We start from the raw sequence: 14910 nt of genomic DNA, 5'->3' as shown, positions 1-14910 counted from the left end.
GAATCCACGTGGGACATGGATGTTAAAAGTGCCTTAGTAGGATTTTGAATGCTTGTGTTAGTACTGAATCCACTCCTGTGTCAATTTCTCATACAGGATTTTTATGTGAAGGTTTTAAATGAAGTGGAATCTTGTCACTGGGACATTGGAATTCTTTGTTGTCACATTAAGGAGAAATCAGACTGCAGTCTTGTTATGGTTTTGAATTGGAAGATAAAGAATTAGTGGATAGAAATCGGTCTATCTACTTGTTGTCTCTTGTCACCAGATGCATTTATGAAGATAATGATTTCCCATCCCCAACACTTCCATTGTTTTTTATATACTTAGACTTTGTAAAACTACATCGGCATGATCTGAACATTCTGTCTGATGAGATGGCAAAGGTTTAGTACAATGTGAATGATGATCTGTCACTGTGGCTCCAGCTCAGTTCAGTCTGTTGTTACAGTGAAGCAGCAGTACTTTGTTATTATAGAAGTACTTTGGAAATACTGTTAATTCTATGCAATTAGGTCAAAGCTAAGTTCATCGTTTAGGCAGTATGGTTTTAGAGCAGAGAAACTGTAAGCAAATGTCCTCATGGTCCTCTTCAATGTTTGCATGCATGCTTTTTTTTTTTAAAGACTAATTGGAAAAGCATTACTCATGTTTTGGGATCGTCACCAACCACATCCAGATTGTATGTTTATTTCTCTTAACTAGGAATGATGTATGTGCTCTTACTGCTTTTATTTTTACTGTAGAATTACTATTACTTCACAAAGGCATAGGACACTAAGAAATGTGATACAAGTGTCTTTCTGAACGTGCATTTTAATAATAAGAGATATTTAACTGTAGTCAGTGACACAAAATTTGTGTAGTTGGAGAAAAAATGTTTCTCCTGGAAGGTTAATGGCAATTTTAACTCCTGTTTCTCATTGGTGATGAATGATTCTTTTCTTCCCCTTGAAACAAGCCTCTCCTTTGAAAGTTACCTCTGAAAATTATAGAAGCAAAGCTATCCCAAGAGGCATATGTGATTGGAAAAAGAAAAGAAAAAGGAGTGTGGGGGCAGAAATTACCGCAAAGTTACCTCAAAGTTACATTACTGAGGGAAACGTTAGTATGTCGAAAGAACCTTATTTTGGGCTGAAATTTGCAGCAAAGAAAATGAGGACAAACTAAGTATAAATAGATCATAGCACGCATTATGCTGATGTTGTCTTATTTTGTGTTTTACTATTTTATACTGTCTTTTAAATTAAATGTTCTTTTGTAACTCATGGCAATTAATGCTTCTTTACACTTCTAAGTTTAAAAAGCCTGAAACCACACTGCTGTGATAAACTGAGGAAGAACAACAGAGTTGCTGGCTTTGTTATGTGGTGGCAAGCTCTTAATTTCTTTTTCTTCTCCCTGATTCAAGCAGGAATCTTTTACCTTCTCCTTCCTTTATTTATGAAGCATAGGTTAGACCCATCTAAGGAAGGCCTCTGGAACCCCTCTACATAGGTACTTATATATCTTCCTAAATTTGTCTGTGTTGAACTTTTAGGAAGTTTTTTTCTTCAACATGGCAGTTATTTCTAGGATATTATTTTGTTTTGGTGGAAATACAGAACCTGGTTTAGTTTCTATTTGTGCTTCCACAGGACATGTGTAATGATAATGGCAAATTTTTCCACTCACCTGTGATGCCAGCAGAGTAGTGAGTTGCCAAGCTGTATCTCCTCGGGTGAACTTCCCATCTCTCTTGCCACAATGTGTAGCATCTGGGAAAAATAAAAAGAAAAACATTCCATCTTTTATTTTCTTTTTTCCCTTTATAACTGTCAAATAAGGTGCAGTTGCATCATTCTTTCACTGTAGTACAATTCACTGTGCAATAATAAGATAAATTGGTTAATGTGGTTAATATGTCTTTAACTTTTTGTCATTCAGGATGGTGATGAGTCATCTCCAATTCTAACAAGTCCTGAAATTGTTAAGATTCCAGATCCCCAGATGTCTATGGTAAGCATGCTCCATGTAATACCATCTGTATTTTTGTTGAACTTTTTATAGAGATGAAAGCTTGCTGTCTTGAATACTTTAAAATTCCAGTGGAAAGATGTATTTGACCAGTTGAGAAATATCAGTGGTTTTGAATTTTATAATTTCTTTTTCTGCTGCTGCTAGTTTAAAATAAATAATTGATTTAATGCTTATGTTCATCTGCTCCTTTCCTTACTTAATGTGCTTGCTTCTGACGTGTATGTAGGAAAGCAGAGAAGGGGGACTGTTGGCAAAAGAGGTCAGAGGGTGGGAATGTAAGGTAAGAGGGAGCTGAAGAAGAGAAAAGTAGAATTTAGAGGCTGGTGCAGTAACTCTTGGTCAATTCATCTGTTAAAATATTTTCTCCCTACACTTTCTTGTATGTTGTCTTTCATGTAGACAGTGCCTAAATACAGTTCTAGAAAAGATTTCCATTATTGTGGATGCCAATTCAGTGGGACAGGTATTGGCAGCTTTGGGAACCTTAATGTAAGTGGGCTTGTACTGGCAACACTGTTTGAGCACCTTGTAATCTAACACTGCAAGAGCAAGTCTGACAATGCTGGAAACTGCCTTGGCTGCTGAAATCTCGTTGGCACTGTGGCTCCTTTTGTGTCTCCTACTGTTTCTAACATGGTATTAACAGTGGGACAAGTTTTTGAGATGTTTTTCTTGCATACAAAGCTTTATGCTGCAAACATCATCCTGAAAAGATGTTTTTGAAGTGTCTAGCACGTTTGAGTGCTGTCAATCACGTATGTGTTGACTGAAATGCTTACATTTTGCAGCAATTCACCAGAAGGCAAGGTAGAGTTTGTTAACTGTGTGAAGTCATAAACCAAAACAAACCCTCAAAAATCCCGACAACCCTTCACCTAGTATTAAAGCAGTTTTTTGTAAAACAAACAAACAAAAGGCCAGAAGGCACTGTAGTTTTAGATGTGAATTTTAACTGCCATGCGTTTTCCAAGAGGCTGGTGATCTTCGCTAGGTGGTTTCATTTCAGTAGTAATTTTCTTTGACTGAGTATTTATAAATACTGACTTACCCTCTGCGTTTAGGAGAACTTAGTAGAAAGCAAACATCACAAGCTTGCTCGAAGTTTAAGAAGTGGACCTTCTGATCATGACCTGAAGCCTAATGCAACTACACGAGATCAGCTTAATGTAAGTCACTCATATGATGGCTAAATTCAGTTTTATTAGGTAGGTTAGTGATAATATATTTGATAATATATTGTTAGTCATAATATATTTAATTGGTGACAAGTTAATTTCAGTTTATAGAAAACCATTAATGATGAAATGCTGTTAAGCATTTGTTACAAAGGCTTAGTTAGAAGGGTCCAGCTCAGAAAGGAACAGAAGGTACTTGCTAATCTTTTTGTACAACAGTTTTGGGTGGGTGAGAATGTGTCTTTTGTACGTACCATGTAGGTGTGAATGGTAGTCCTAAAGTAACTCTGTATGTTTGTCTTCACTGCTAGTTCAATCAAACATAGCTGAGGAGCATCACCGGGATAGCATGAGAACTTTGTGTTGTTGGAAAGCTCTTTTTTTACCCCTAGCTATTTTTATGTGTTGTCAGTGTTGGGTTTTGTCACTGTGTACTGCGTTAACTTGCTGCTCATTTGCCTGTTGATGTTTTTAAACTCACTTTCTGACCATGTATCTAATAGATCATAGTGAGTTATCCACCGACAAAGCAGCTAACGTACGAGGAACAGGATTTGGTTTGGAAATTCAGATATTACCTAACTCATCAGGAGAAGGTAAGTTGAATCACAGAATGTTTTGTGTTGGGAGAGACCTTAAAGATCATCTAGTAATGATCTGGAATTGTTTGATAAAACTAGTGCAAGAAGAGCATCATCTTGGCAGTCTTTCTACAACATCCTGTCCTTGCAGACATACAGAGCTTCAATGTCATAGAAGCGAGTCAAGATTATTCTATTTTTTCTGTAATGTTACTGTTTTAAAAGTTAGTGACTGAAAATTTTCCCATTAAATCATGTGGACTGGCTATTACTGCAGTAGTCTTTCTACAAACACTGTCTGTCAGCTTAAAATGCCAGTTTCACCAGTTTTGTCTTCAGCAGAAAAAATTATTGAGGAGGAGCTTCTTCATCCTTTTTAGACAAGGGTTAGCATTACCAGAGTAAGGAGCAGCACACCGAAAACCTAGAGTAAATTGAATAACAAAATAATCCCTCATCAGTGGACTTTTTTATGTAGTGGTAGTTGTGATAGAGCAGTAACAATTATCTTTACATTTTCTTTGGATAACTCAACTGCTGTTTTTTGGGACATATTAAAACAGCTCAATATTGTATTGTCACTTATATCAACAAGGTCTGTGCTTTTCTAAATATAATCTGAATCTAGTTCTACCTTAATGAAAAACGTTAATTTTTGAAATAATTTGTTTAGTCTGCTGTTTTACTGATGAATTGTCCCATCTCTTTCTGTTTAGGCCCTGACAAAATTCTTAAAATGTGTCAACTGGGATCTACCACAAGAGGCAAAGCAAGCCCTGGAGCTGCTGGGCAAGTGGAAGCCCATGGATGTGGAAGACTCTCTAGAGCTTCTGTCATCCCACTTCACCAACCCAACAGTTCGGCGCTATGCTGTTGCCAGGCTTCAGCAGGCTGATGATGAGGTATTCATTGGTCTGTGGGTGCAGGGAAAAGTCAGCTGGTCTCAGGAGTTTTAGTGTCATTGAGTACTTGAAATGTTTGCTACTTCTCAAGGCATTCAAGGGAGTAATAGTGAAGGAAAACACAAAATAATTCACTCTGTTGCTATTTACTGTAAGTTCTCTGAGGAGCAAAGTCTTCACATTATTAAATGTCACTCACTGATAATTGTCTTAGCATGAAGAGCCAGTAATAGCTGGTTTAGTCAAACAAGATAAAACAACCGTTGTTCTCCCCAGAAACCAGTGATAAATTTTGCTTGTTAACCTGCATAGAAGTGCTCTGAACTTAAATAGTCGACTAAAGGATTTTCAGCAAATCCATCTGGTAAAATGAAGCAGTATATTGTCATACTCTTTTGCTAAAGAAAATGAGCAGAAGAGCATCCGTGGAAATAGGGTGTTTCTAGTTGTATACTGATTAGCATATGATAAGCTCTGATCTGTGAGTAGAGCCCACATAATAGAATCTGTTAATTTTCAATGATTTATATATTTTATTTTCTACGGACATTAAAAAAAAATACCAGGTTTGAATGTATTACAATAACTCTTGAATCCTTGGCAATCAATAGAGTTTAAAGTAGGGAGCATAAATATATTTTCTCAAGCCTGCTTCAATAGCCAAGGTCATACTTCTTTGACTTTAAAAATGTACCTTTTACAAGGTATTTGAAGGTAGGTAAATGAAACAAGTTGAATAGTAGAGGCAGCAAATTCATTTTAAGCAGCATGTGATTAAAATTCTGTTCTTCAGTTTAAAATAAATCAGATATGTGGTTTTTTTCTCTTTGAATCCCCAACTACACAAAGGATTAAAATGAAAGTCCATAAGAGCGGAGATAATCTCCGTTCTGGATACCATGGCCCAGAGTGTTTGAATTTTCTTCTTGGGAGACACACACTGAAAGGATTTTTTTTGTGGATGCTGACAACAAGTAGGGCAACTTAGCTAAAGAGAATTTTAAAGTACTAATTGCACTTAAATATTCACTAAATTAGCATTTACTGTCTTTGAGTAACTAAAAATAGTATGGTAATTCAGTATCTTTTGGGAGTCAAACTACATCCAACACCAATTTTTCTGTTCTATATTACTTGTTAGGGAGACCTCAGTTTCCGTGTTTACAAGCCACTAAATCCTGACCATGTTTTTCTATAAATTAGAATTTTGAAAACGTAATGGAGTTCTAGTTTGCTTTAACTGACGCCTCTAATTTACTTCCTTTTGTGTTTGTTTTTTTTTTTTTTCTTTCCTCCATAAGGATTTGCTGATGTACCTGCTACAGTTAGTCCAGGCATTGAAATATGAAAATTTTGATGACATAAAGAATGGACTAGAGCCTAGCAAAAGGGACAGTCAAGGTTCCATGTCAGAAACTATGTCAACGTCTGGAACTAGTGCAGAAATAGACAGGTAAGAAGCGTAGACTTCCGGAGAAAGTCAGAAACATGTAACATTCTAAGCAATGAAATTATTTCTTCTTTTTTTGAGACCTTTGCATATTCAACCCAATATTTTATAATCTGAAACAGTGACAGAAAAGGAAAATTAATCTGTTTCCTGATTGCAGATAGTTTACAGAGCAAACATTCTTAATCTTGAAGTTGTGGCCTTTACTGCAGAAAGGGAAGACAACTTCTGGAGAGCAGGAAAAACGTTGTTACTTCCTTCTGCAAAAGTTAAGATGTCTTCAGTGAAGTTCTACTTTCATTCACAGAATGTGTATCGAAATTTCAGTCAGTCTGAAATGGAAAGAAATTTCCTCCTACTCCTGCAAAAGGTGGTGTAGGGAGAGACCTGGGGAATCGTGCTTCTTATTCTTGCAGGAATGCAAAAGAAAGACTGAGATATCTAATTAATAAAGTATTAAGCAAAGTGTAAACCAACCTAGTTAACTGTAGTCTCCTGTGAATATCTGTTACAAATTGCCAGAATTTTTAGTCTTAAGCTTCTCATCATTTGTATCATTAATGGGTATATTTTTTGATGTTACAATTCTACAACTTTTCATTGATCTTGCTGCAAAGCTCTAGAGTGAGTGTCTTGAAATATATGGGGTGTTTTGACGCTGCCATGATACTTAGACATAAGTAGAGCTATTTGCTTACTTCCTTTCAGGTAAATTTACTCTCTGAAAATTTTGCCTTGCAAATATTTCATTTGTCTGCTCTGTTATGTGCTCTGCATTGCAGAGACAAGTGCTTGCAGGTGTTGTGTATTAGCAGCTTCATCTTAAGCACTTTTGACAACAGCTTCTCCTGAAAATGCAGATCTGTTAAATTCTTATCTATATCTGCTTATTTTGTATGGAAGATGAAACAAAATGCAAAGTTTGATGTAAGTGAATATCCTTCACAGCCGTAAACTGTATACAGACACAGACACAGATTTTTACTGTTTTCAGGAACTGCAGCTGTCAAAGTTGCTGTTTAGCAGTTTGTTCTGAAACAGGGTTGGAATGCTACCTTCAAAGATACTTCTCTTTCAGTTTTCTGAATTTATATGCTGTGGAAGTGAAATTCGTTGTTGTTTCCAGGCATGCTCCCTGGTCCCCAAGCAAGAACTTTGAATCATGCCAATTACATGCTTTCCTTTGTGTAGTTCCCAGATTATGAGTCCTATTCCACCTGTCTCCTCTCCACCTCTTACTTCTAAGACAAAAGAGCTTGCAGAAAATGAAAACCTTGATGTAAGTCAGATTTACCTTGTATTTTTGATACTTTTTGTTGACCTGGTACTGTTTCTAACTTTCATAGTTATTGATCTTTCTCCAGTATCTTGCTGAATATTTAAAGTGCCCAAAGAATATAAATGTAAACTAGATGCTAAGAAAATAGCAATAAAGGCCATCTGTTTCTGTGCATGGTCACAGTATCTGAAATTGGGGAACTGGGCATTGAATTTTTCATAAAATGAAAGTCCTCTTCTTTGAAGGAGAAAATTACTGCAAAGGCTACCACATACTTATCCAAAATTGACAATGTGTTCAAGGTGTTGTAAAGCAGTTTTTTTAATGGAAAATGGTTATCCAAATGTTTTAGTCTCTGCAGTCTGTTCTTCCTGTAGCCATATTCTTTGGCACGTCATCTTTTTTGAACCTGAGAAACTATGTTGATTTATTTCTGCAAAGGATTATTCCCAGTTTAAACCACAAAATGAGAATAGTAATAGAAATGGGACTGGACGGAGGGAAAGATAGAAGGTATAAAAAGTTTGAGGGAATCTGGGTTTAATATGATATGGAGATTAATTGGCTTTTGAACTAAAGACCTATTCCCTGTTGCAAGTCGTCCTATTTGAGTCTCAGTACTACACAGAAAATAAGCCTCAAACTGAGCATATTGGTAAAGATACACAGATTTCTTGTTAGTTGAAATATTAAACCTTAAAAAAGCAACTAAATGCTATGTATCCTCTACATTTTTTTTCTTAAAATGTAGAACATCTTCAAGATTTTTAGATTCTCTGGATACAAAACAGAGTAGGAAATTTCTTTTGGCATTGAATTTTACAGCAAGGGATAATTGCATAGGAGAAAAGTAACATAAATGGAAACTTTACATTAAAGGTTTATTTTTGGAGAACACCATGTACTTTTGAAATGTTGGTAAATATATTACTGGAGTAGCAGACCATTTTTTCCTTCTAATGGTGTTGATGGTTTGAAGTAATATTAAAACTAATTTGATTTGGATATTTGGGTTGTATTCTGATTTTTTTAAGGGAATATATCTCTCAAAACTCCCTTATATTTATTTGGGATTTTTTCTAAAGTTTGTCTCTCAAGTGCTTGGGTCTTCTTTATAACTTAATTTTGCTCTTCTTAAATCTCTTCCAGCAAGACCTTTGCACTTTCTTGATATCACGAGCATGCAAAAATTCCACGTTGGCAAACTACTTGTACTGGTATGTTAGAAATGGTTTATTGTTGTTAGAAATGGTTATTTATTCATACTGTATCAATATGTAATTGAAATCAAAGTATAATGCCCAGAAGGATGCTCAGCAAAAGATGACCTGTCTAGAGAACTAGAGAATATCAGTTTCTCTTAATATAATAATATGCATATAATAATATGCATTTGGACATTATAATTATTAAAAGGAGGTTTTTTAAATGCAAAAATATCCTTTACTGTTAGGCAAAGAAAGGTAATGTCTTGGGAATTAAGTACAGCATTACAAGAAACAGCCCAATTACAGGCTGTAAGTTGTCATTCAAATTGTTTATGGTGCTGGGTAGGAGATAAAGTTCATCTTCTGCTCTGCTTCTCTGTTTGGTTTGTGTTTATGGTTTTGACAGTGTTGGCTAGAACACTGAAGTTATGCACTTTGGTATTGATCAAGAGTGTATTTTATGAAGATTCATAAAGCACTAATTTTTTTGTTCTAAGTTGCTGGGGTTTTTTGATTCCATTCGTGGTTATGCCATGAGCACAAACAAAATGTCATTGCAGATGTGTGCTTTCTTAAGGGGGAATTGTAGCTGTGAATAGTTCATTTAGACAGTGGAGACCTAGGATTACTTATCTAAGGATCTCGTGTCACCTCACTGGTTTAAGAATTAAATTAGATGCCTAAACTAGTCTTCTGAAAGCCTTCTGAGTAATTTGGAGATAGGAGTTACCTCATTTGAAGGAAGCTGAGATGAGTAGAGCTGTGCTCTGTGTGTGTGTGTATGTGTATATCGAAGTACATATGCACAGCACACAAGGCTATTTACTTTTATATGCACATGCATTTTAAAAGTGAGAGCTTATGTGCCTTTTACGTGGCTAAACCCGAGTCACATGATTCTCATTTGTATCCTCTGTAGCTGCACCTAGTAATTAAAAATACTAATATACATGATCCTATGTTAATGTATTAAGAGTGTTAACCACAGAGAAGTTGTGAATTAGGAATGCAACATAAACATAGCAGACTGTTCTTACAAAATTCTTACAAAGATAGTGTTTGGCTTGAGTAAAAAAAAATACTGTTAAATTCAAATAACTAAAATAATTTCAGGATGAATCGATGTGAGTAGAAACCAAGTGCTTGACCAAATCAACTATTCTTCATTAAGATACGTGTTGGTAATCGGTATGTTACCATATTTCTATCATGTTGATTGAAACTGTACACTTACATTTCCACAACATCTCAGATATTCAGGCTACAGAAAGTTCAAACATCCATAACTCTGAAGTTTTTGACTTATGACTTAGAAAAATTTCAACAACACAAACAAAAAAAACCTACCAAACCAAGAACCCCAGTCAATTTATTCTTAGTTTTCTTTCCAGACATCTCAATTTCTCAGTGACAAAATACAAATGTTGCAGCCACTGTTTGAGCTGACGTAGCCATAAATCCTCATGGTTCTTGATCAGTTGTATGTTTCAACTATCCAGACACAGCATGCACCTAAAATAATCAGTGGAAAAAGTACAATAACCCTTGAAAATCAAACCTTCTACTCAGTCACTTGTCATTGTAGAGCTATCCTACGCTTTAACAGCAGCCTCAGAAGTCAGTGCTACTGCTTTTTCTGTCTCCTCTGTGGACGTATGAGACACCTATCCAAGTATGAGGCATTACTCTTAGTCCTTATTTCAAGATAGCTTGGAAAGACTGTCTAGGGCCTTTTAACAAATGAAGATAAAGATGACATGTTTCAATTCATTATTTCCAGTTTTCCATGATGTTTAGGTGTTCAGATTTTATAAATATGGACTTGTTTTCACACATGTATTCATGCGGGAATAATATATTAGCCAAGTCCTAGAGGGAATCTTTGGTTATAGATTCCATGAGATAATACACATGGAATAAATTACATAGACCTTAATGTATATAATATATTGAGTATTTATAAATAAGACTAGTCATATCTGACCATCTGCAAATGACAGACTTCTAATCTTCTCCCACAGTCATTCAGTGGCAAAGAGATTCTGCACAATTATATAAGGAAAGGGTAATTCCAGCTGCCAGTGCAAAGTCCGAGTCCAGTTTTTGAATGTGTCACTTTCTTGAATAAGGGAGGCACTTTTAAATCCAAATACAGTGTTTGCAAATCAACTGACTTGCTAATTTCTTCTTTTTTTTTCACTAATGTTTATTATATTATATGTTTTTACTTTTATTATATGTTTATTAAAAGTTTTTAATTGATAGTACTGGGAGATATATTGACCAACAGAAAGACCTTCAATACATAGCTACTTTTTGCTTGTCAGTGCTGCAAAAAGAAGTAAGCACAAAAGCATACCAAGTGACTTCTTAATGTCAAAACATAAATTCAGTATAACTGTCCCAAATTGTACTGTTTAAATCTTGTACCTGATTGGTAATTTTATAAATGGAAACTTACTTTGGAATGTAGACTTTTCAGGAGCTGCTTTAGGGGCAACACCTGGCTCTTCCACCACTGCTAATGGTAAAACAGGGCGCAGGTATTGTGAGGTTCTCCTTGGTTTTGCAGGTGTCCTTGACTAGGAAGTTAGCAGCCGCTGTATTATGTAGAGGATGTTAGTACAGTGGAAAGCCTACTCCTCTTGTTGTACTGCTTGATTGGAGTGTTCATATTGTTTGGATTTCAGACGTGTCCTGTTTGAGTGATGACACTCTACTGTAAGTGAAATATCTCAGCAACTTTAACCGGCTCTCCTGATCCAAGTGGGAATTTGGGACTGTGCAATTTTGAAGGGTTCACCTGTCAGTTGAACTAGAGACCTCATTCCAAGATCAACTTTATTTTTAGTTCCAGGTCTATAATACAGAGCTAATGTGTTTCACACAAATTGTGTAGGACAGGAGTACAGCATAACTTGGGTTGTTTTTACACTGCAGGTATGTAATAGTGGAGTGTGAAGACCAAGACACTCAGCAGAGGGACCCAAAGACTCACGAAATGTACTTAAATGTGATGAGAAGATTCAGTCAGGCTTTGCTGAAGGTAATGCTTCTGTGTAAGGAAATATGTGGTGGTTTCGGGTAGTCCTTCCTTAAAAAGGCAGAGGTGTCTAAGAGGATGAAACTTTTTTTTGTGTCATATATATTGAAATTTTATAAAAGCTTTTGCTTTTGCTTGAATTTTGAATTTGTAGCAAAACCAAAGAAACTACTGAAAAGGAAAAGAACAGATATTGAGAACACTTCTTTCTTGTTGCTTGTTCCTGGTAGTAACATACTGTTTCTAAAATCCTCTGCCTTATTATGGGTCTAAAACCCTGTAAAAGCCTTGTGTAATCAGGCTAGTTTATTTACGGTTTCTTTATTGGAGGCACTTGTCCTTGAAACACAAATAGAGTGACCGATTTGTTGAATTCACCAACAGTGCTTGCTGTTCTGTGTGTAGGCAGCAGAGGGTGCTGGAGCAGCGGGGAAGAATAGCTAAAACAAAGCTGAAAAACCTTCTGTGAATTGGAAGTTATAATTTATAGCAAATGTGCAGTCTGTCCTGTTTTTCATATATCTCATACTTCATATTATTTCCAGTTTTAGGGGCGTTGCTTCAGTCTGACTCTTACGCTTCATAAGAATATTCCACGCTTATCCTTACTATCTTACTTTGGCTGTGTGAATAGGTTTGTCATGCATGACTGTTCACCACTGAAGTTGTGTATGCAAATTGAAGTGCACCGTTAGGTCAGATAATTGATTGCCACCTGCAGTGATTCTGATTGTGTTTTACAGAAAATACCTTTTGAATTGACAGGAAATTGATCGTTATTCACTTAGCTCTTAAAAGCGCAAAGGTCTAAGAACAAAGGAATAATTTCTAGATAAAATAATTACAGAACAAGGAACTAATTCTGTTTCTTCTCATTCTCTTAGGGTGATAAGTCTGTCAGGGTTATGCGCTCGCTGTTGGCAGCCCAGCAGACATTTGTGGACCGGCTGGTTCATGTAATGAAAGCAGTGCAGCGTGAAAGTGGGAACCGCAAGAAAAAGGTAACTGAAAGCTTGGAAAACCTACCTGTGGCTTGAATCTGACGATAAGAAGTTAACTTTCCATTAAAAATTCTTAGCACTGAGATTTATAACAGGTGTCCATTGTCCTGTAATAATTTTGCTTAATGGTAAACAAACTTTGGAGAGGTTTCAATGGGCCAAGGTTCCAAAGTGTTCTAAAAGTTTGTAGATGAAGAACAGAAGAGGCCCTTGAGAACACTCTTGGGTATTTTGGCAGAAGAAGGATGTGAGGATAATTTAATAGCTGATAATACAACAGTGAACAAGCTGTGGGGGACATGGGAAGGTAGCAGAGGTTATTGTGATGTATTATGCGGGGATAGATAGTGAAATTTAGTTAGCAGCTGTATCTGTAATTTATAAAATTGCTTGACTATATAAACACTAGATAGAATATCTCCTTTCTTATTCAGATTACTACAAATAGAGAATTTTTCTTTCCCTGGATCTTATGAGCGAAAGCTTGATTCTTTGGACATATAAAGAATTGAATAAATTGAATATTTGTTAATAATGCATCCTTTCTTTTACATACCTAGTATGTGTTTTATGTTTTGTAGGTTTTTTTCTTAAACAATTTTTCATTCTTTTAGAATGAGAGGCTTCAGGCATTGTTAGCTGATAATGAAAAGATGAATTTAGCAGATATGGAACTTATTCCACTTCCTCTGGAACCTCAGGTGAAAATTAAAGGAATAATCCCTGAAAAAGCCACACTCTTCAAGGTAAGTGAGATCTTCTGAATAGCTGAAATACAAACAAGTCTTGTGAGCAGCAAGCTTAAAAACATCAGTTGAAAGACTTAAAGGGACAGACATAGTTGAGGCAAAATGTAACTGTAGTGTGCTCTGAAAGTGATTAAACAACTCTTTATGTTCTTTTTTTTTTCAAGTTCCAAACTTAAAAGCAGCTTTTATAAGACTGATAGAGATTATGAAGTTCAGAATTTCCCAGAACTTTCTTCCTATGTTCAGCAGGAATACTTAGGATCTTAGGATCAAAATGATGCAAATCAAGGCATATGTGCCACCTCTCAGCTACACATGCGTGTCTGTTCCATTACAAAATAAAACTTAAGTTCATAGGGAGCAATAAGCAATAAAGTGGTCTTGTCATGCAGTTGCAGTAAGCTGACAGGTAGATCCTGTATCCCTACAGTTGGTAATTCCTTAAACCAATCTGTAGCAGCTGCTTGTGATCATGTGGCTATCCCTTAATCTTAACAGCCAATGTACTGCTGAAAGGCTGGGGTTGTTTTGTTTATTATACTACTTCAAATGTAAGTTAATACCTGCAGTGTAAGTTATTACCTGTGGTCACAGTGATGTAGGGCCTCTTTACAAATTTGGTTTCAATTCATAGAGGTGACTGTAATCTAATTTTAAGATGACCAAAATATGCTTTACAAACTGGGCCTATGTCCAGGAGGCATTCTCTGCCAGTTAAAAAAACATACAAGCTACTGTGACAGCCAGCATCTCTACTAGGTTCTGAATTTATTATCATCAGTAGTTTTAGCAGGCTGCTTGTTGGCTGTGATATGATTTATGTTTACTTAAAATCGGAATATTTTTGCATAGTTTTCTACCAGCTCTAACTTGCTTCTTTAGTTACCTGTTAGTCTCTTTGAAGGGTATGCATGCTCTTGCACCTTTGATTGGAGGCAACATTGGAAAGATTTTGTCAGGAAAACAACGTTTTGCAGATTTGAGTCAGCGGTTTTAGTGAATGTGATTTAAAGCTTGAGGAAAGAATGTGGACAAAAAGATTGCTGGAACAGCATCTAAATGTTTCCTATCAATAATAACAGCTGAAGTTGTTCAGAGCAAACTTGAATCAGTCTTTTGTATATTGGTCTCGTGTAGCAATGCAAAGACTTTTAGGACCAAAACCATGAGCTTGTTTCAAAATCATATATTTTTTCTTCTCCTGATTCTAAAAGGTTACAGATTTCCATTTAATATCTCACTCTGTGCTGTGGGATAAAAAAACCAAACAGACCTAAAAAGGGAAGAATGACTAATTTCTGGTGCCGTGGTGTAGTGGTTTGGACTTTGTTTTCCCCAGAGGCTAAATTAAGTGGTAGACCCCAAGGGGTGGAAACCCCTGGAAGTTTTGAAGTTCTGCCCAATGGGCGCTCCTGCAGAAATGTAAACATATCACAAGCTCACCGGAAGAGATGAGTTGTAGTTTGGTTGTTGAGGAGAGGTGACCATGTTGTGAGCCACGAG

At 36.1% G+C, this 14910-nt stretch overlaps 1 protein-coding gene across 1 annotated transcript in view; it reads left to right on the top strand.

Moving 5' to 3' along the window:
* The window catches only part of PIK3C3 (phosphatidylinositol 3-kinase catalytic subunit type 3), an 81006-nt gene that overhangs the window by 26438 nt on the left and 39658 nt on the right, over positions 1–14910 (top strand). Inside the window, exons 11-16 of the mRNA XM_018078807.2 lie at positions 5979–6130; positions 7319–7406; positions 8556–8623; positions 11555–11660; positions 12542–12658; positions 13273–13404. Of these exons, the coding sequence (XP_017934296.2) occupies positions 5979–6130; positions 7319–7406; positions 8556–8623; positions 11555–11660; positions 12542–12658; positions 13273–13404 (663 nt within the window). The remainder of the gene's footprint in view (positions 1–5978; positions 6131–7318; positions 7407–8555; positions 8624–11554; positions 11661–12541; positions 12659–13272; positions 13405–14910) is intronic.

Source organism: Manacus vitellinus, unplaced genomic scaffold (assembly GCF_001715985.3).
Source record: "Manacus vitellinus isolate BGI_N305 unplaced genomic scaffold, ASM171598v3 scaffold_42_pilon, whole genome shotgun sequence".
Lineage (NCBI taxonomy): Eukaryota > Metazoa > Chordata > Aves > Passeriformes > Pipridae > Manacus > Manacus vitellinus.
The sequence above is the reverse complement of the archived record's forward strand: the minus strand, read 5'-3'. Positions and strand labels throughout refer to the sequence as shown.